Below are 22,300 nucleotides of genomic sequence, written 5' to 3'. Positions count from 1 at the left end.
CGACCAGGCTGGAAGTGCCTCGTCGGATGCTCAAGGCTGAACTCTGTCTCATCTGTGAGGTGAGGCGATTTGAGCCAGAGAGTCAGGCACCCCGTAGCCAAGCCCTCCTCTCTGGGCACCTCCTTGGGGTTCCGTCAACCCCATCCAGCCCATGCTCTCCAGCAACAAGGACGAGCTGCACTGGCTGCGCTTGGCTGCAGCACACCAGGGAGCAGGACTTTGAGATGAACGGCCGAGCCCTTTGCATCCTCACCAAGGACGACTTCCCACTCCGTTCCCTGGGTTCAGGTCAGGGTCACTCACTGGCTTCTCTGATGCAAACCCGGGGGGGGGGGGGTGGGCGTGGGGAGCTGTCTTGCTCCCTCCCTCTCCCTTCCCCATTTCCATCCTAAGTCCTCTGTGTAGCATCTCCATCAAGACAAATCTTGTGACGGACATGCCAGCTGACACCTGGTCAGCAGCCTGCCCTCCAGCGCCCCCCCGCTTCAGCTGACGTTCTGTATGAGTTGCTCCAGTACATCAAGACCTAGCGGCAAGCTGTGGCATGAGGGCCCTTTTTCGGAAGAGCTTTCAGGCAGAGGGTGCCCACTCAGCCCTTCCCCTGCTGCCTGGAAGGTGAAGAGGCTCTCTGAGACCCTCACCCAGATTGGCCTCATCAGAGGGCAGAGCTTCTTCCAGGCAAAATGATGAAAGAGGCAGCATTGTGGGCCAAGCTCCCCATCTCCCCCTGCCCTGCCTCCCCAACTCTCACCCCTGCCCTCTGTGACTGTCCTCTAGCCGAGGGGCCTTGCCTCTCATCTCCCCCTTTCTCTGCTCTCCTCTCCAGCAGAGGGTTGTTTATGTGGCATCCCTCTCTTCTCCTCCTGATCTCTCCATGGAAATTGCTCTCCTCAGGGTCTCCAGGGACCTGCACACAGGGCTGTTCATGTCACTCCCAGTCCTTACTCACTGCTGCAACCTTCCAGTTGCTTGGGCCAAAACGCTGGATGTCATTTTTGATTACTTTCTTTCTCTCTCATCCTCATCCCAACTGTCAACAACTCCTGCTGGCTCTACCTTCAAGATCTACCCAGAATCCAACCACTTCACACACCTGTAGTGCTGCCCAGGGTCCAGCCCCTGCCTCCTCTGGAGAACCTTCTCACTGGTCTCCTTGCTTCTGCCCTTGATCTCCTATGATCTATTCTCAACAGAGTAGCCAGAGATTCATAAGTCAGGTCATGTTACTTCTTTGCTCAAAATCTTCCAGTGGTTCTCATCTCACTCGTCAAAGCCCCAGTCCATACAACGACCTCCCTGCCCTCTGCTGTCCTCTCCCACTCCTCTCCCTCTCGCTCATGCTTCTCCAGCCACACCAGCCTCCCTGCTCATTGAACAAGCCAGAGACACCCCTGCCTCAGGGCCTTTGCACTTACTGTTCCCTCTGCCTTGCAATCTCTTCTCTACATGCCCACATAGCTCACTCATCTACCTCCTTAGGTGTCTGTTCAAATGTTATCATGTCTGTGAGGCATTTCCCAGAATTCCCTATTTGCCTTGTATGGTAGTGCTTTATCCCTTCCCCCCATATTGTATACTACTTCTATTTCCTTTTTTATTTTAATCATCTGTCTTCCTCCCCCTCCCTACCCCACTAGAATATAAAGCTCCATGAGGGCAGAAGCTCTTTTCAGTTTAGTGATGTGTCCCCAACATTCTTAGAACAATGCCTGTCTCATTGAAGGTTCTCCATCAATAGTTATTGGGTGGATGAAGAGGGCACCTGGGTTCTGGACCTGGCTGTGTCACCTCTTGGCATTGTGAACAATTTTACAGATGAGGGAGCAGGTTTGAGAAACTAAGTTACTTGTCTGGGAGCTAGGGTTAGCACCTGGGCTGTCTGGCCCTCACCCACACCCTCCAGTGCTTCCCTGACCTTCTAACCAGGGGCTGGGTGTGGGGAGAGCACTAGGAGTGCAGCCCCACGGGCTCCTGCGCATGTCACTGAGGGGGTCTGGGTCGGGGGAGGCTCTGGGCCCAAAGAATCGATGGTGCTCCTCTGCTTGCAGAGGGGATCGGGGCCTCCTGCAGCAGCCACCAGCCCTGGGGCTTGCCAGCTCCTTGAGCCATGTGGATGCCCCTGGCCTGGCCAGCTGGCCCCTCAGCAGGCAGGAGTCACTCAGTTTATCTCACTGTGTGGAGCTCAGCTGCAGGGCTGAGGGAGTCTCCTCCTTCCCCACGATGCCACAGGCCCCCATTGATGGCAGGATCACTGGTGAGTAGGAGGCTGTGCTCCCCTGGCACACAGGAGGGAGGTGTGCTGAGGCTGAGTCCCAGAGGTGGGTGGGTGACAAGGAGGGTTATTTTGATCTGGGGAATGAGAGGGTCTGTGCTTGGCAGTGGTGTGTGGAGTGACTCTCCTGTGTGCTGGTCACAGTCTGGTCACAGCAGGCAGAAAGTGCTGCCCGGGATCGCCAAGCCCACCCTATGTCCAGGCCAGGGACGATTTACCAGTCATAGTTCAGACAGTCAGACTGGCCTAGAGTATGCCCCCTCCCCCTTTAAAACTTTATTTTTATAATTAATTTTTAATAATTAATTTATTTTTGGCTGCTTTGGGTCTTTGTTGCTGCGTGCGGGCTTTCTCTAGTTGTGGCGAGCGGGAGCTACTCTTTGTTGCAGTGTGTGGGCTTCTCATTGCGGTGGCTTCTCTTGTTGTGGAGCACGAGCTCTAGGCATGTGAACTTCAGTAGTTGTGGCTTGCGGGCTCAGTTGCTCTGCGGCATGTGGGATCTTCCCGGACCAGGGATCGAACCAGTGTCCCCTGCACTGGCAGGAGGATTCTTAACCACTGCATCACCAGGGAAGCCCAAAAACTTTATTTATTTTTAAATAGTTGAGTGTTTACTATGTGCCAGGCATGGTTCTAAGGCTTTTATTTAACCTCCCAGCAGCCCTCTGAGGTTGGTATTATTATTAGCCCCATTTTACAGATAAGGAAAATGAGGGACAGAGAGGTTAAGTGACCTTCCCATGGTCACACAGCAGGAAGTAGCAGAATTGAAGTGTGAATCCAGGCAGTCTGACTCTAGGGCCTGAGCTCTAATCAGGTGATATACTTCTCCACATTCATTGTTAAAGGACTGACTAACAGACAGGTAACCAGACGGACTGACAGATAAGCTGACTGCCTTCCCAAAGTGTGTTTTCTAGTCATGGCGGGGCCACTACATTTATCCTAAGACACCACAGAGGGGGCAGAAACTTAGCTCCTGGGTTGAAAGTGACTGGGAGTCACTGAAACACAGTTATTTAATTTCAATATAATGCTTAACATTCTTTGAGCACTTACTCTGTACCAGGCACTGTGCTAAGGTTCTTTTGGTCGATTATGTTACTTAATCCTCACATCACCCAACACGAGGAAACTATGGCTCAGAAGAAGTCCGGTAACCTGCCCCCCACGCCCGAGCCAGGTGGCCCAGGTGGGACTTACGAGCTTGCGCCCAGGCTCCCTCTGCCACTTGCCCTTCATGGTAGCACATTCGATTTTCCAGAACCTCCTGCTAGGGTGCTGGCTGGATAGGATGGATGTTACAATCCTGATTTAATAGAGATCCGGGAGGTTGAGTGACTGGGCCAGGGGCAGAGAGGGACCTGGAGACAGGGTTCCAGCTGCCAGCCACTGGCCAGTGCCCCTGCCACCTGCCCCCAGGCGAAGGGTGTTGGCTTTGGTGTCTGAAGAGCTGGGTTAGGCTCCCCATTCCGCCTGCTCCTTAGAAGCCTGGTGACTGGGATATGTCCATACCTCTCTGAGCCCATTTCCTCATCCCTTCCTGGGGGTAAAGGTCTCCACCTGTTAGAGTCAGGATGATTGAATGAGATGAGTAATGAGGCCCCACGTGTGGCTGTTTCTGTTAGTACCGTCGTCTTCACCATCCCGCTGCACGCCGGGGCCCCGGCTTCGAGAGCCCCAGAGCACCTTTCCCATGCTCATCCTCACAGCTCCATGAAGGCGCCCCGTCTGCACCCTCTGTGCTCAACTGCAGACTGCCAGCTGCTGTGGGATTACAAGTATCAGCTGCTCTCTGACACCTGGTACGAGCCCTACATCAAGTGGGAAGACAATAATGCCAAGATCTTCTGAGTTGTGGATCCAAATGGGCTTGCCAGATTCTGGGGAAGCCACAAGGTGAACCTCAGCCAGCAGGCAGGATGGTCTCAACACACATGATAGGGCAGGGGCCACAGTGGACCCCTCAGCACTAGGGGACAGGCCTCAACTGATGGGAGCTTCACCAGCAGCCCCAGAAGTGTTGGGATCATTTTTTTCTTAAATTTTTTTTTGAATTTTATTTATTTAGTTTTTATACAGCAGGTTCTTATTAGTTATCTATTTTATACATATTAGTGTATATATGTCAATCCCAATCTCCCAGTTCATCCCCCCACTCCCCACCCTCACTTCCCCCCTTGGTGTCCATATGTTTGTTCTCTACATCTGTGTCTCAGAGGCCTTGCAAACTGGTTCATCTGTACCATTTTTCTAGGTTCCACATATATGCGTTAATATACGATATTTGTTTTTCCCTTTCTGACTTACTTCACTCTGTATGACAGTCTCTAGGTTCATCCACGTCTCTATAAATAACCCAATTTCGTTCCTTTTTATGGCTGAGTAATATTCCATTGTATATATGTACCACATCTTCTTTATCCATTCGTCTGTCGATGGGCATTTAGGTTGCTTCCATGACCTGGCTATTGTAAATAGTGCTGCAGTGAACATTGGGGTGCATGTGCCTTTCTGAATTATGGTTTTCTCTGGGTATATGCCCAGTAGTGGGATTGCTGGGTCATATGGTAATTCTATTTTTAGTTTTTTAAGGAACCTCCATATATTCTCCATAGTGGCTGTTGCTGGGATCATTTTATTTTGGGAGATTCCGAGGGACAGGCAGTTACTTCTTGAGGATGGGGACTGGCCCTGGAACTCAGGAATCTTGCCTTCTAATTGCTTAATTCCACCTTTCCTTAGCATTTGAGGCTTTCAAAGCACGCTTACATGAATTGTGCATCATTTGCTGTTAAGCCAGATGAGGAAGCTGGTACCCTGGAGGAAGCTGGGACAGAAACCCAGGTCTCAGGCCCTGCAGAACATCAGCGGTCAGGGCTGGAAAGGCCTGGGGATGACCGAGGCCAGCATTCCTAACGTGAGGAGCGCCCATACCTAAATGGGTGTCTGCCAGGGGATTTTAGGTGGTTTACTCCAAATTCTAATAATTATTTATTTTAGTAAGCATTAGGATTACAAAATTTAACTACTTTGTCAATCTCATGATTGACAGTGGTGATATAAAACCAGTGTGCTAGTCTATAAATAAATTCATTTAGGTTAAAAAGAGTCTTTAAAGAAAACTATTAACAATAATGATCAGGCTTCCCTGGTGGCGCAGTGGTTGAGAATCTGCCTGCCAATGCAGGGGACATGGATTCGAGCCCTGGTCCGGAAAGATCCCACCTGCTGTGGAGCAACTAAGCCCATGCGCCACAACTACTGAGCCTGTGCTCTAGAGCCTGCAAGCCACAACTACTAAGTCCGTATGCTGCAACTACTGAAGCCCTTGTGCCTAGAGCCCGTGCTCTGCAACAAGAGAAGCCACCACAATGAGAAGCCCCGCGCACCACAGCGAAGAGTAGCCCCCGCTCGCCGCCATTAGAGAAAGCCCATGCGCAGCAACAAAGACCCAACACGGCCAAAAATAAATAAATAAGTTAAATAAATTAAAACAAACAAACAAGAAACCAATAATGATCATCTGCAATATATAGCATCTCCTAAAATGGCACAGCATTTGATTGCCAAGCATTGCTCAGAGGGCTTTGCCTGTATTAACTCATTTAATCCTCACAACAACCTCATGGGGTGGATATTATCAGATGGGGAAACTGAGGCACAGAGAGGTGTATCAACTTGTCCCAGTGTTTGCAGCCAGTAGGTGGCAGAGCAGAGACCTGAATCCAGACCAAGTAGCTCTGGGCGCCACCCTGTTTTGTGGCCTCTGGGTAGTGCTGGTGGCTGGAAGGATGCAAATGACTAAAGTTTGGGTGTGCTTATCTGGAGGGAGGGCAACTGAGGCCCCAAGAGCAGCAATTCCATTTAGTGAGCACAGACCACATGTGAAGCACTGTGCTAAGTGCTCTCATGGATTAACTAATTTAATGCTCACAACAAATCTGTGAGATTGATGTTTTTATCTTCATTTTATAGCTGGGGCAACAGATGCAGAGAGGTAAAGAAACTTATCCAAGGTCACACAGCTGCCAAATGGTGGAGCTGGAGCTTAAATTGACACCAAAGCCCAGCCTCTTTGTCCCTACTCTGTCTGCACAGTCCACTCCCCAGAGAGAGGAAAAACTGACTTGGTCAAAGTCACACAGCTAGGTGGCAAGGCCCTCATGCTACCCCACCATGCTGTCTCTCCTACTAACTATATATTTATTTGTTACTACTCGTGACATTTGCCATTTAAAAGCAACATGCAATTCACTCCTGGCCCATGGGTCTCAGTCAAGTAGATGACAGAACCATCCCATTGTTTCTTCCCACACCCCCCACCCTGGCCTTCCCCTGCCTTTCTCCTTCCCAATGCATGAGAACTTTCATATTCCCTAACAGACCCCTGGGCTGAGGGGCTTAAGAAACCATCCAGTCCAACCTGCTCCTTCCAGGCCTGGAAGGAGCAGGGTGGGGAGTAGGGGCTGATGTGGGGCTGCTTTTCCTTCCAGAAGCAGGTGAATGTGACCTATGAGAAGATGTCACGTGCCTTGTGCCCCTACCATAATCTGAACATCATTAAGAAGGAACCCAGGCAGAAACTCCTGTTCAGGTGAGTGGCCTAGGGGCCAAGATGCCAGGCGGAGTGGAGCTGGGGTGGGGTGGCCTGGAAGCCCTCTGCAGCTGGGGCACTGGCTGATTTGCAGCTGGGGCCTGAATTCCAGATTTCTGAAGACACCCAGGAAGATCAATCAGGACAAGGGCAACAGCAGGGAGCTTCTGGAGAGCCAGGAGCAGGACAGGGTGGACTTCAAGGAGGAGATGCTGGAAGTCTCTCTGTGAAGGACATGTGGACTCCAGACACCGGGCACCAACAGGTCAGAGACTGAGTCTCCCACGAAGGCAGCTAACTGTTCCTCCCTCCTCCCAGGGCAGCAGGGAACCCCAGCTGGGTTTTGCACTCTCGGATCAGAGCTGGTGTCTCAGACCTCAAAGCTGCCTGGGGATCTGGAACAGCTGAGAACCGGCAGGCCTCACCTCCAGGACACCGTGGGGGCATTCTTTGGGTAGGGCAGTGCTGGTTGCTAAGTGGGAGCACGGGGAGTGAACTTTCTCCCTACCCTGCCCCTTAGTACCTGCCCAGCTCAGGAGAGGAAGCCAGTCGCTGAGAGAACATCCAGCCCAGTTCCTTCAATTTACAGAAGAAGGAAGCAGAAGTCCCTCACTGAGCCTCAGTTTTCCTCATCTGCAAAATGAGCATACTCATGAAAACCACCCTCAGGGGGCTGGTGCATGAAATGGAAAAAAGAATTACTGCTTTGTCAACCTTAGTAATGATAACAATGATGATGCCTGACAGTTAAGTGCTTACCATGTGCCAGGCCTTGTGCCAAGGGGTCTACCTATATTTTATCTCATTCAATTCACATACCAACCACTGGAGGTTTAAACATGGGGAAATGGAGGCAGAGGCTTGCCGAGCTGGGATGCTTCCCTCGAACCCAGTGCTGTGACCTGTTTTCTTTTAGTGCCTCTGAATGTCATGGGCACTTCTCAAGCAGAGGCCATAGCCCTACCTCTCTGCCCTCAGCATCTTCATAAACAGTTTATTTCACCTGGCCCAACTCCCCTGTCCTCAGTTTTCAGTCCTTGGCGACTCTGATCATGACCCAGTAAAGATCGCCCACGCCGCCCACATGCTGGCTTCCTATGCTCCTATACCCGTATCTGCCGATTGACCTTGGGCAAGTTATTCTCTCTCTTTGGAGCCTCACGTTTCTCATCTGCAAAATGGGGATGCTATTCCTAACCCGACCTCACAGGATTCCCAGAAAACTTGAATAAGACCGTAGTTGTGAAGTACGTGACTGCGGTATAAGGAATTAAGAAAACTCTGCAAACCCAAAGCTGCTCTAAAGCATGAAAATGCCTCTGCTATTGGTTCAGCTTCTCCTCGATGCTCCCCAGCCCCCCAGGTACCTCCTGATGGGGTCAGAGCCTCTGCCCTTGCAACCCCGGGGAAGCTGGCGGAGAAAGGGAAGGGAGTGTTTTCAGTTCATTGAAAACAGAACTTCCTGGATTCACATCTTCTTTTCTGGAAGGAGGAAACCACCTTTGCCTCTTGCCTCCAGCGGGTCAGGAAAACACCCCCACCGGCCACCCCCATCTGGCTGGGCCTGATCTGGCCTTGGGTCACTGTAGCCGAGAAGCTGATTTGGAACTCAAAGCTGTGACTGCTCATAAGCAGGGAAAATCCTGGCTTAGTCCCGTCTTGGGCCCTGGACAATTCCACACTAGAAGGGGCCAGGCAGGGGCCTTGGCCAAAAGGTTTAGCAGGAAAATCCTAGGCCCCTTTAGTCTTCCTGAGACTGTTCCATCTCCTTGACTTTGCTCCAGGATGAACCCATGCCCCATAGCGTTTCTCATCATCCCCAGTCCAGAACTACATAAGTGGACTGGGAGGGACCATCGAAATCAACTTGTCCAGCCTCTCCTCTTACAGACAAGGCAGCTGAGGCCAGAGAGGGGGAGTGACATGCCCAAGGACATACAGCCCAGCTCAGCGTGCTGCCTCTTCACAGTGCCTCATTTCTAATTGTCTCGCATCTCATGGGTCCAAGACGTAGAGGTTTAAATGAGAGGATGGAGTCATAAGTCACTTCTTCCAGTTATGATGTTGGCATCTGCCTGCTGTTGTGTTAATGGTTGTCAACAGCTGCATATCCCAAAGACTATGTCTTTATGGCGGCGGGGGGAGGGGTGGTGTTAAATCTCACCCAACGCTGGGACCGTTGGGGCCAGAAGTGAGAAGTGGGCTTGAGCAGAGTCCACCACCCCAGACCCCAGATCCCTGGACTCTCCACTCAGCTCTGGACTGAGCTGCACCCCGTTTCTCCAGGAACTTTAGGCCCTGGTCTGGGATGGATGCCTGGGTGCCAGAAATAAAGGGATTCATTCAGCCTTTCCTTCCATGAACATTAATTGAGCACCTCCTGTGTACCTGGCATGAAAGGAAGCTCTGGGTTTATATCCATTTTTTACACAATTAAATTCCTGAAAAGTGGTGGGTCACTGAAAACAACATATATCAAGATGGACTTCCTCACAAATCATCTTAACGAGCAGGAAATAGAGTCCCATGGTTTGAAAAAGTAGCCAGCCACGTCCTTTTTTGCCAGATTACATTAATGTCAACAGGAAATAAAGAGTTTATGAAAAAAAGTGAGTGTATTAAGAAGTTCATGATACAAGTCACTGTCTCCATCCAGTCAAGCCATTTACAGCACTAACCCAGGAGCATGGGCTCCATCACGTCCACCTTCTCCTTATGTGGATTCTTTTTTTTTTTTTAAGTTTTTTTTTGATGTGGACCATTTTTAAAGTCTTTACTGCTTCTGTTTTATATTTTGGTTTTTTGGCCACGAGGCACGTGGGATCTTAGCTCCCCAACCAGGGATCAAACCCGCACCCCCTGCATTGGAAGGCAAAGTCTTAACCACTGGACCACCAGGGAAGCCCCTCCTTATGTGGATTCTTGCCAACAAAGTCTTTTTCTCTTGAAAGAAAGCTCCAGATCTAGCACTTCCCCCCAGCTTTACTGAGACATATATAATGTTGTGCAAGTTTAAGGTGTACAATGTTCCAGCACTTTCTCCCATCCTAGTGGCCCTGCCACATCTCAAGGCTCTTACTGCAGGAAGCCTGGGCTGATGCTGGTGACCCAACGTCTTTCTCATGCAGGATCCTAGTTGTGACAGCCTTTCTTGGCTTCTTCCTCTGGTTCCTCCCTATGGTGTTAATCTACATTTTCTAGTCAAGTGTTCTCTTAAGTTTTATAGAGACACACAGAAAACACACACACTTACAGAGCGAGGTCCTGATGCCTCCAAGCCATCCGGGGTCTGGTGGTGAACGTGAAGGTGGCCCAGGCTCAAGGAGGAGCCCTGTGCAATGCTGGTGTCAGGTCCCCTCGGTCCCCTCCTCCACGCTGGCTTGACCACTCAGTTTGATGACCTCTGAACTAAGCCACTCCTGGGACAGCCCCAAGATTTGGGTGGGGAGTTTTGAAGTGGGTTGTCCTGAAATCAGAATGTGCATGTTTAAAAAATTTTTTTAGTTTTTAAATTTTTATTTATTTATTTAGGCTGCACCACTCAGCATGCGGGATCTTATTTCCCTGACCAGGGATCGAACCCTCTGTCCCCTGCAGTGGAAGCTTGGAGTCCTAATCACCTGACTGCTGGGGAAGTCCTCAAAATATGTTAATCGTGATCTTAATTTTTTAAATTCCCTAATGCTTGTAAATTAACTGCTCCTATGGGGAGGGCTGGGGGTGGTATACAAAGGAGAGTTGGGCCCTGCCCTTGGGAAGTTCACACGTCAGTGGGGGAAGCAGAAGTAGCTGATGAGCGGACTTTGTTGCAGTCCTCAGGGGGAGGTCACTGAGAGGTGAATGTGGAGAAAGTAGTGGCTCTGGTGAATTCTGCTTGCGGGGCAGGGGCAGGGAGAGTGTCCTAAGGAGATCACACAGGCTTCTGCTCTGTTTTTCTCCTTCCCTTTTGGAGGGGTGAAGTCTGGAGGTGCAGTGTGGAGGAGGGCCTTCTGATCATGAGGGGTCAGGGAGAATGTGACGTGCAGGGCAAATGGGAGCAGGGCAGACTGCAGAGGCCCATCCCTGTAGGAGGGCAGAGGGGGTCCCTGAAGTTCATGCTGGGGTCAGCCCGGCTCACTCAGACAGGGAAGCAGACCAGGATTGGGGCTGAGACCCTGAGAGGGTGAGGAGAGAGCCTTTAGGAAGAGGAAGGGGGCCGTCCTGTGTCTGACCCATGAGGAATGCAGGGGGAAACTCCCAACAGCACCACCTGAGCATAACCATGCGGCAGCTGATGCTACGAGCATATAAAACATTGCTTGAAGCCCGTCCACAGGGAGAATTCAGTTGTTCACCCAACAGACTTTACTGGGAAGCGTGGTCCCAGGCCCTGTGCTGGCCCTGTGCACCATGTCACAGGAGCCCGACTGGCCTCTGACACCCATATCTAGGCTTGGGATGGACAGTTGATTAAAATTGTGCTCTTTTCTCGGGAATGAAGTGAAACTGGAAGGAGCAATGGTGAGAGGAGCAGCTGGCCTGGGATGGGGGCACGTTCCCCGCAGGGGCAGCTGAGCCCTGTGGTTCACTGCCCAGAGCAGAGTCTGAGGTGGGAGCTGGGGCCCATTTCAGGGTTTTAGGGGGGATGAGCAGAATCCAACACTCACCTCAGATGGAGCTGCACTGGCCCACTGACGCTCAGATGTTTTCAGGTCTGTTGACATTAAATGAACTTCGTGTGGTAAGGCTAATGCATGGAGCTCATCATGGCTTCTACTGGCAGTTACAGAGGCCTTTGATGATAATAAATGATACAGTAAGATAATAAGCAAATAATAGTGTAACAAACATAATGAAAATATGCACTTTGGCAGACAAAATCTTTCAGAATCTGATACCCATGTAGCAAAAACATGGAGGTTTTTTTGTTTTGTTTTTTTACTTCAAAGACAATTCAAGGTCACTCCCAAATGCAAAGATGAGTGGAATGAACAAATGAGCCTCCTCCTGCACCCTTCCCCCGCCCTCAGGTAGCTTCCCAGTTTGTCATCCCAGGAATCCGGAATAAAGTGTGGGAAGGACGCATTCCCTCCAAATCCAGGGATATGCCTCAGCAACTCCTGAGTCCTGTTAATAAGTCCTCCCTGTACTAGTGACCTCTCTGACGCCTGCTGGTGCCTGGCCCAGTGCAGGGCGCCCCCCTGATTTCTCGCAAACCCTGTAGTCTAGTCTGGTTTCACTGCTTAGGATTCTAGGGACACTCAGGCTGCAGGCTTCTCTCCATGGAAGAGCCTGCAGTTTAAAACCACGTTCACCAGGTGGCGCAAAGCCTCTTGTGTTGGTGTTCGGGCCACTTTCTGCTGAGTGTCTGTTCTGTGACAGAGCATGCCCGCCCTCTCCTACTAAGATGTGAGTACAACTCTCCAGCTCAGGCATGCTCTGTAAGGAGACATCCAGCCCCTGCTTGAATACAGGGATGGGGAGCTCACCACCTCTCTGGACAGAGTTAGTAGCAGGAGTGAGGGTGGAATTGAAGGTACCAAAAAGCTACTTGTTCAGTGATGTCACCCACCCTTTCCCAACCAGCAGGGCAATGGTTTCTGAAATTCCTAGATTCCCAGTCTCTTTGTTGGGAGTACCTTATCTGCTTTTCTTATCACCTCTTCCCTGAGTAGTTTACCAACTTTCTGAGCAGAGGCCAGAGGTGTGTCAAAAGTCTATCTACCCTCACCCACACACTCAGCCACTGATTTGGAATCAAAAGGACTGAGGCTCCCTCAGTTCCCTGGTGGCTTTGAGTGAAGTCAGCCTCCTGGGCCTGTTTCTACATCTGTAAAATGAGGAACAGCATCTTCTGCCCTACTTGCCACATTTTCTTGAGAAACTTCAAATGAAATAATGTATTCATTTACTTCACAAATATTTATTAAGCACCTACGATACACTAGGCACTGTTCTAGAAACTGGGGAATACAGTGGTAACCAAGACAGATGAGTAAGTGATAAACACAGCATATGGTGTCAGGTGGTGATGAGCACCATGAAGGAAAGTAAGACAGAGTTAAGTGAAGGGGCCAGTTTTAAATTGAGCTGCCAGAGATGTGAAACGCTTGTGAAAGTAGAAGCAAGTCATCGTCACGTACATCAACTTTCCCCTTGCAGTCTGCTATTTATTTATTTTTGGCTGTGTTGGGTCTCCATTGCTGTGCATGGGCTTTCTCTAGTTGTGATGGGCGGGAGCTACTCTTTTTGTGGTGCACGGGCTTCTCGTTGTGGTGGCTTCTCTTGTTGCAGAGCACGGGCTCTAGGTGCACATGCTAAGTAGTTGTGGCGCACGGGCTTAGCTGCTCTGCGGCATGTGGGATCCTACTGGACCAGGGCTTGAACCTGTGTCCCCTGCAATGGCAGGCGGATTCTTAACCACTGCACCACCAGGGAAATCCCTGACTGATCCCTTGTATTTGGTCTATGGTTCCCACCATAAAAGTCACACCTGATATAGTCAATGTTGTTAGTTTCTGTTATGTGCAACAAAACTCAATCCTAATGGGTAGGAATAATGCAGACGGGAAGGCCGGGAGGAGAAGACCAACATGGCCCAGAACTATCCCTCTCTATCCCCCTCATTTGCCCATGGGGGAGCCACAAGATAAGACCAATGAGATCATAAAGTCTCCTGAACAGACCTTAACGCTCCAGGTTACCCTAAACACCCCAGCTCAAGGAAGCCCTGTGTATTGTTCACAGTGCTCTGGCTGCAAAGCCCCAGGGTTCTAAATATGGCCCTTGAAATCCCAGTAATTCTGATCAGGAAGGGATTTCCCCTCAGTCAGATGATTGCCCACTCCAGCCAGTGACATGCTTAGGTTCTCAACCTGTGGCATGGGATGGGGGTGGGGTGCACATCAGGTTCTCAGCAAGGTTGCAGGATACAAGATCAATCTACAAAAGTTAACTGTATTTTTATAAACTAATAATGAACATTTGTAAATGAAATTTAAAAGCAATTCTATCTACAGTAGTATCAAGAAGAATAAAATATTTAGGAATAAACTTAAACAAAGTGCTAGAGATATACTCTGAAAACTACAAAGCATTGTTGAAAGAAATTAAGGAAGACCAAAATAAATGGGCAGGGACTTCCCTGGTGTCCAATAGTTAAGACTCTGCACTCCCAATGCAAGGGGCCGGGGTTGGATTCCTGGTCAGGGAACTAGATCCTGCATGCATGCTGCAACTAAGAAGTCTGCATACTGCAACTAAGAAGTCCACATGCCACAACTAAAAAAGATCCTACATGCCGCAACTAAGATCTGTTGCAGCCAAAATAAATAAATAAATAAAATGAATTTTTAAAAATGGGCAAACATCCCATGTTCATGGATGGGAAGATTTAATATTGTTAAGATGGCAGAACTCCTCAAATTGACCTATAGATCCAGTACAATCCCTATCAAAATTCCAACCTTTTTTTTAGATAAATGGAGACGCTGATACTAATAGTCATATGGAATTGCAAGTGACCCCCCAATAGCCAAAACAATCTTGAAAAGAAAAACAAAGTTGGAGGACCCACATTTCCTGATTTCAAAACTTACTGCAAAGCTACAGTAATCAAAACAGTGTGGTACTGGCATACTGATAGACATGAAGATCAATGGAATAGAATTGAGAGTCCTGAAATAAACCCATACATCTATGGCAACTGATTTTCAATAAGCATGCCAAAAGTATTCAGTGGGGAAAGAATAGTCTCTTCAACAAATGGTGTTGAGAGAAATGGATATCCACATGCAAAAGAATGAAGTTGTACCCTTACTTCACACCATATACAAAAATTAACTCAGAATGTATCAAAGACATAAATATAAGAGCTAAAACCATAATACTCAGAAGAAAATTAGGAGTAAATCTTCATTACCTTGGATTAAGTAAGAGTTCCTTAAATATGACAGTAAAAGCACAAGCAACACAAGAAAAAAATTGACAAATTAGACTTCATTAAAATTTAAAACTTTTGTGCTTCAAAGGATACTACCAAGAAACTAAAAAGGCAACACAAAAATTGGAGAAAACATCTCCAAATCATGAATCTGACAAGGGACTTGTATCCAGGATAAAGGAAGAATTCTCACAACCTAATAAAAAAAAGGCAAATAGCCCAATTAAAAATTGGGCAAAAGACTTAAATAGATGTTTCTCCAAAGAAGATATAAAAATGGCCAATAAGCACATGAAAAGATGCTCAACATCATTAATCATAAGGAAAATGTAATCAAACCACAATGAGGGGCTTCCCTGGTGGCGCAGCAGTTGAGAATCTGCCTGCCAATGCAGGGGACATGGGTTTGAGTCCTGGTCTGGGGAGATCCCACATGCCGTGGAGCAACTAGGCCTGTGTGCCACAACTACTGAGCCTGCGCGTCTGGAGCCTGTGCTCCACAACAAGAGAGGCCACAGCAGTGGGAGGCCCGCGTACCGCAAAAAAAAAAAAAAAAGACAGACAATAACAAGAGTTGGAGAGGATGTGGAGAGGTTGGAACCCTCATATATTGCAGATATGCAGCTGCTATGAAAAAACAGTTTAGCATTTTCTCAAAAAGCTAAAGTAGATTTACCATATGGTCCAGGAATCTCATTCCTAAGCATATAACCAAGAGAATTGAACATTTATGAATATATATATATATATACACACACAAATGTTCATAGCAGCATTATTCATAAAGCCCCTCCCCCCAACCCAAAGAAACAAACAACTGAATAATGGATAAACAAACATGGCATATCCACACAATGGAATATTATTTGGCCACGAAAAGGAATAAAGTTCTGATACATGCTATAACATGGATGACCTTGAAAACATTATGCTAAGTGAAAGAAGGCAAATACAAAAGGCTACCTATTGTATGATTCCATTTATATGAAATGTCCAGAAGAGGCAAATTCATAGAAATAGACAGTAGATTGGTACCTGCCAGGGGCAGGAGGGAGGAGGAAATGGCAAGTGACAGCTAATGGGTATGGGATTTCTTTTCAGAGTGATGAAAACGTTCTGGAATTAGACAGTGGCAATTGACACACAACTGTATGAATATACTAAAAACTGCTGAATTGTACACTTTAAAATGGTGAACTTTATGGCATCTGAATTAGAGCTCAATAAAGGTGTTACTAAAGAGAAAAAGAGTTTATGAGCAAATAGAGCCCCTGTGTAGAGTGTCAGTTTCCTCTAAGAGAGCAGCAGGTCAGGGGCACTTTCCTGGGGATACGGGAGTGGGACACAGCATAAAGGTTAAAACCCAGACTTTGAATCCTAATTGTTGTGAGTTTGAATCCTGCTTCCACCTCTTCTGAACTGTGAAATGTTAGGAAATTGACTGTGAGTCTCTCATCTGTAAAATGAAAATAATCTCTACTTTGTAGGATTCTTATAAGGATTAACTTCATGGTAGCTTAGAGTATTCAATAAATGATAGTTATTTTTATTATTATTTTCTCTTGGACACAGAGGAAGGAGGTCTCTGGAAGGAAACTCTGGCCTTGGATGAAAAATGGGAAGAAGAGGCCCAGTTTCAATAAATAGACAAACAGACTTCAGATTAGCTTGGGCTACAGGCATATGAAGGGCCCTCTCCAGGCATGGGGAGTGGTCAGTGTGGGTCCAGGCAGGATGATTGAAGAGAGAAAGAGTACAGATACTCAGCCTCCCACTACTACTGCCAGGTGTCTGGGTTAGAACTAGGAGACAAATTGGATAAGTTATTATTATCACATTCTGTTGCCACAAATTTTCTCCCTTATTATTGGCAAGTGGCTGGGAGCTGCTCTGCATTCTCAAATTAGACGTGAACACCCAAATCAGCCCAGGTTCCCCTTGGCTGAGCTGGTCATTCCACATTCAAGTAAACAGCAGCAGCTGATGATTAGGACCAGCATTTCAGAGGGGCTGAATGTTTTCTTCTCATCAACATTTGATTCTTGTGGAATAACAGATGGTTTTTATTTCATTCTTTGCATGCTTTATGTACTTTTCAAATTTCCTACAGGGACGAGGTATCTGATTAAAGTGCTATTAGGAAAATCTTAATAAGCATGATTCATGCCTGCACTGCCATTTGTCTAGACTTTTCTTTCTCATATCTCACGTGGCTCTATCAAGACAAGTATTTGTGAGCTGTATCAGTCAGGGTTCAATCGGAGGAAAACAGAAACTATGTCAGCTAATTTTAGCAGAAAATGAATCAGAGGTTTACAAAGTCATTGGAAGGGCTGGAGGGGTGGGTTCCAGGTAGGACCTCCAGCAATGTTCCAGAACACCACCACCAGACAGCAACACGCTGGAATCCTGCTGCTAAAAAGTACACAGCTTCTCTTAATGTTGCTTGTTCCAGCAGCAGCTAAATCCACAGAAAGATCTGGGAAATGTACTTTTCAGTTTTCCAGCCTATGAGGTAGAGGAAGAGACCCTTGGAGGAGGTTGGGATGAATGTGAATGGGGTCAATCATCAGGACAATCAAGATTTTAATATTTAATAAAATTTAAATAAATTTAACATTTAATACATTAAAGTAGATTTAACTTTGCTCAATACTTACTTGAGGTAAACAACTGATGGTCCTTTTTTTGTGTGTCTGTGTAAAATTTGTATCTGCAGTGTGAAATGACTTTTTCCCATCTGTGAAGTCTATAAATTTACCCCTGAAGCCCTATCTGTGACACAAGCCCTTGAAATGTGGAGAGGTGGTTTCCTTTGAGAAGTGCTCATATCTGACTCTAAGTGCTTTGCATTTGGCTGACACTGAAGTGAGTAATTGCTTTCTCTACAGGAAGTGAGAAACTCTTGTGTGTTATGGGAAGCAAGAGCTTCCTTATATTCGCTTGAGAATAATGAGCACTTCCTGGAGGAAACAATATAACTTGATAAGTTGAATATTTTTTTCAATTAAAGAACCAGCTACTCAAGAATAAACTCAGAGTCCAAGAAGCATCTGAGAAGATGCCTAGCTTCACTAATAATCGAATAATTCAAACAAGAGTGAGTGACTCATGGATTGACAGCAATGAACAGGCTCAGTGGTGTCGTAAGTGGGAAGAAGCAGCCACATTCACAAACCACAGCTGGAGGTGTGAAGAGGTGCAAAGTTTTGGAAAGGAATTTGGTAGAGTCTACTAAAGATTTAAACGTGTCTCCCTTTTAACCCAGCCATTCTATTTCTAAGAATATACCTTTCAGAAATGTTCTCACATAACACAAAAATATATTTAAAGAGAGATTCTCCGAAGCACTGGGTTACAATCACAAAAGCTTGGAAAAATCCAAATGACTAGCAATGGGATTTGGATAAATAAATACAATGAAATACTATGCAGCTAATGTAAAGAAAAGCAGATCTGTAAGTAGTGACGTGGAATGGACATGTGGACCCCAGGTGCAGGGCTGGGGGTCTCTTGGTCATTTGCCAAATGTTGATGCTATCCTTGTCTACGAATGTTTGGAATTGGTAAAACCGTGATTCAGAGAACATGGCACAGCGAGGCTTAGGTTTGGTTATATAATTTATATAAACTGTATCAAGGAATTAAACTAAAAGCATGGGAAATTCTCTAGTCTTCATGTCTTCCACTAAGTCATGAGAATTTTACTTACCTCTCAGTGCCTCAAGTGAAAAAGGAAAAGTTGAACTTGGATGTCCGAATTGTCAACCACCTTGGGTTTAAAAGAGGAAAGGGTGTTACCTTGGGGAGGGAGGTAGTGACCTAGCTGTGGACAAGCTGATTCGGGCCCACCCCCTTGTCCCCTCCTCTCCCCCGTGCTTGCCTAAGTTGAGTTGGGAGTGGGGGCTGGGAGTTCCACTCCAACTTTTGAAAATTTCAAGGAGAAAAGTTAATCTGCAGAAGGCTGAGGAGCCAGTGTGTGTAAAATGAAATTTTCTTCATGTCACCTTGTGTAGGAAATACAGGGACATTGCTGAACACCCCTCCTGAGTATTGACTGTTTCTTGGAGTTCTGAACCCTTTCACACACTGAGTTAAAAAAAGAAACTATCTGGGGCTTGGAAGGGAGAAGGGGGTCTTCCCTGCTCTTTGGCCAAAAACTCCCTTAAGACAATGTTTATTGTGGAACCACCACCACAAGAACATCTAGGGGAAAAAAAAATGCAAGTTGTGGAACAGTATATATTGAATGCGCCCATCTGTGAAGATGATGATGATAATAATAATAAATGAGACTATGCTATTTTCTATTAAAAGTATCCCAGAAGAGCATATTCAAAACAGCGACTCTCTCCCACGTGTCTAGGTGTTATGGGGTCCCTGGAGTTTTAAGTCTCATACACAGATATGCATTATTATAGCAGTGCAACAGCTCTGCTCTCAGCAAAGTTCACCCAACAGGCTTGCCTGCCTGTCAGTCAATAAGGCTCTTGCTTTGATAAGACTTTCAAAGTCTGTCCTGGATAGCTCATTTTCTGGTTCCCTGGTGGAAGTAGAGGGATCTTATCAATTGAGAGCACAGTCACCTGCTAATGCGAAGGTCCACCTATTGCTTGAAACACAGCTCCTTCTGTGTTGGATCCTAGTGCCTGAAATCCCACCATCTGAGAAGGTTCTTCAGGGAATTTCAGGACAGTTAGAAGAGACTGGCACTCAAGTCTCACCTTGTGGGCAACCTCCGCAGGTGGAAACCTGGTCCTACACCATACTTAAGTGGAAGGTCAGCGCTGACTAAGAATGAAAGTCACTAAGGGCAGAAAAAAGCTGTGAGTAACACTCTAGGGATCAAATTTGGCTTTAGTTTCCTCAATACTGGTTTCACATTTTTTATTTCAACATGAATTATTTTCTCTTTTATTTCATTTTATTTGCTTATTTTTTAGAGCCCATAAAGGGAACACTTTGAAAGTAGCAGGATGGCACTGTCATCTGTCTGTCACGCACCCCTTCTGCTGGGCAGGCAATTAAAGTGAGTGCCCCTAAGTGCTTCCTCCAGCAGGAAGAGGACTATCCCAGTGGGTTCCTGACTCAAAGGAGATGGGCAGCTGAATCATGAACCTGAATCAGAGTTAGCTGGGTAGGGGTGCCGGCACCTGGAGGCCCTGGAGACTGCTGAATGGCCGTCTGTGAAAGACTGTATATTAGTTCCCTGTAGCTACCGTAACAAATTGCCACAAATTTGGGGGCTTAAAATAACCAATTTATTCTTTCACAGGAGACCAGAGGTCCAAAATCAAGGTTTCAACAGGGTTGGTTCCCTCTGGAGGCTCTGAGAGAAAATCCATTCCATGCCTTTCTCCTAGATTCTAATGGTAATCCTTGGCATCCGTTGGTTGGTAGATGCTTCACGCCAATTTCTGCCTCCATCTTTATGTGGCCCTCTTCCCTCTGTGTATCTAAAATAGCCTTCTGCTTTTCTTTTGTAAGAACACCTGTCATTGGATTTAGGGCCCACTCTAAATCCAGGATCTCTCATCTTGAGGTCCTTAACTTAATTACATCCACAAACACTTTTTCCCATAGGGTCACATTCACAGATTCCAGGGGTTAGGACTTGGACATATCCTTTTGGGGGTCATTGCTCAACCCACTAAAGAGAGGGATCCACTGGGACTGAGGACAGTTGCTGCTCTCATTGCCCTTCGAGCTACTGCAATTACTCCTGGCATGTTGCAAATCTCTCTTTGCCTAATAATTTGCATAACCTCCTATCTGTAAAAGAGGTCCCAGCTCCTGGGGACTAAACTGCATCATTTCAGTCTAGACCTGGCAGGAAGATGGGTGTAATGAAGCCCATTTGCAAAGGAAACTGGGATGCTGAATGGAAGGAGAAATAGACAGGCATCTGGGGTCAGGCGGCCAGCTCCTGAGGAACAGGGCTTTCTTGAAACTCCTCTCTTCCCCCCTGCTTATTGTCGCTCCCAGGCCTTGTCCTCCCCATGAACCCTCCCAGATGGGAAGATTTGATTTGGGTTTGTTCAGTGGCCAGAAAGCCAGAGCCACTGCTTGGCATTCTCTTTGGGAGGGAGGTCGTGACAGACAGGGCCCAGCTCACAGCCAGAGTTTCTCAGGGTGACATGTTTGAGACCTCATGTGGATAGGAAGGAAGCTTCCTGTGAGACATAGCAATCTGGAAGCTGTCACTGGGGGAGATACTCCAGGAATCCTCCCTTCAAACCCTCTTTGCTAAAGGGGCAAGCCATTTCTATAATTTGCCCGGTGGGGACCGGCCAGGGAAATACTGTTAACTAATTTTCAGTAACAGGGGATTTCCCTGGGGGTGCAGTGGTTAGGAATCCGCCTGCCAATGCAGGGGACACTCGTTCGATCCCTGGTCCTGGAAGATCCCACGTGTCGTGGAGCACCTAAGCCCGTGCACCACAACTACTGAGGCTGTGCTCTAGAACCTGTGAGCCACAACTACTGAGCCCGTGTGCCACAAATGCTGAAGCCTGCGCACCTAGAGCCTGTGCTCTGCAACAAGAGAAGCCACAGCAATGAGAAACCCACACACTGCAACAAAGAGTAGCCCCCGCTCACCTCAACTAGAGAAAGCGCGTGCACAGTGACGAAGACCCAACACAGCCAAAAATAAATAAATTAATTTTTAAAAGGTCAATAACAGGATACATAAATAATACACATTTACTATAGAAAAGTGGCAAAGAATAAAAAAAAATAAAACCATCTGTAATTCCAAAGGAAAGTTATCTAAAATATTTAGGTGGTTGTATTTCCATTAAAAAAAAAAAAACACACACATGGGCTTCCCTGGTGGCGCAGTGGTTGAGAGCCCGCCTGACGATGCCAGTTCGTGGCCCGGTCCGGGAAGATCCCACATGCCGCGGAGCGGCTAGGCCAGTGAGCCATGGCCGCTGAGCCTGCGCATCTGGAGCCTGTGCTCTGCGACGGGAGAGGCCACAACAGTGAGAGGCCCGCGTACCGCAAAAAAAAAAAACCCCAAAACACACATGTAGGGTGTTCCCTGATGGTCCAGTGGTTAGGACTCGGCGCTTTCACTGCCATGGCCCTGGGTTCAATCCCTCCCTGGTCAGGGAATTAAGATCCCACAAGTCAAAAAAAAAAAAAAAAGAAATTAAGAGGCCCCCTGTCATGGGGCTTAAAAAACAAACAAACAAACAAAAGCTAAAAAACTCATGTGTATGTTTTAACATCATCTGGATTACTCTGCATATGCAGTTTTATATCCCGATTTTTCTACTTAATGTTGTGTCATAACATATATAAATGAAAGTAAACTGTTTATGAGGTGGAGTTAAACACTGACAATGAAGTTAAACGTTTATTATGTGCTTATTGATTACTTTTAAATTTGTATTTATTTTTGCATCCTTTATAAAATAAGGAGAGTATTGCCTGTATTATTCATTGCAAATAACTTCTTCTAGTTTGGTTATTTGTCTTTTAACCTTTTATGGTGTTTTTGATG

The 22,300-nt window shown here is 47.0% G+C and overlaps 1 protein-coding gene across 1 annotated transcript; it reads left to right on the top strand.

The window, feature by feature from the left end:
- Positions 1-224: 224 nt before the first annotated feature.
- ETV7 (ETS variant transcription factor 7) lies at positions 225-7,099 on the top strand. Its single transcript, XM_032648905.1, is given in 7 exon segments — positions 225-288; positions 490-615; positions 1,927-1,933; positions 2,049-2,254; positions 4,029-4,171; positions 6,769-6,869; positions 6,982-7,099. Coding segments are annotated over 7 exon segments (765 nt in total).
- The last annotated feature ends 15,201 nt before the right edge of the window (positions 7,100-22,300 follow it).

This window comes from Phocoena sinus, chromosome 11 (genome assembly GCF_008692025.1).
Source record: "Phocoena sinus isolate mPhoSin1 chromosome 11, mPhoSin1.pri, whole genome shotgun sequence".
Taxonomy (NCBI): Eukaryota; Metazoa; Chordata; class Mammalia; order Artiodactyla; family Phocoenidae; genus Phocoena; species Phocoena sinus.
Note: the sequence above shows the minus strand (reverse complement) of the source record. Positions and strands in the feature narration are given on the sequence as shown.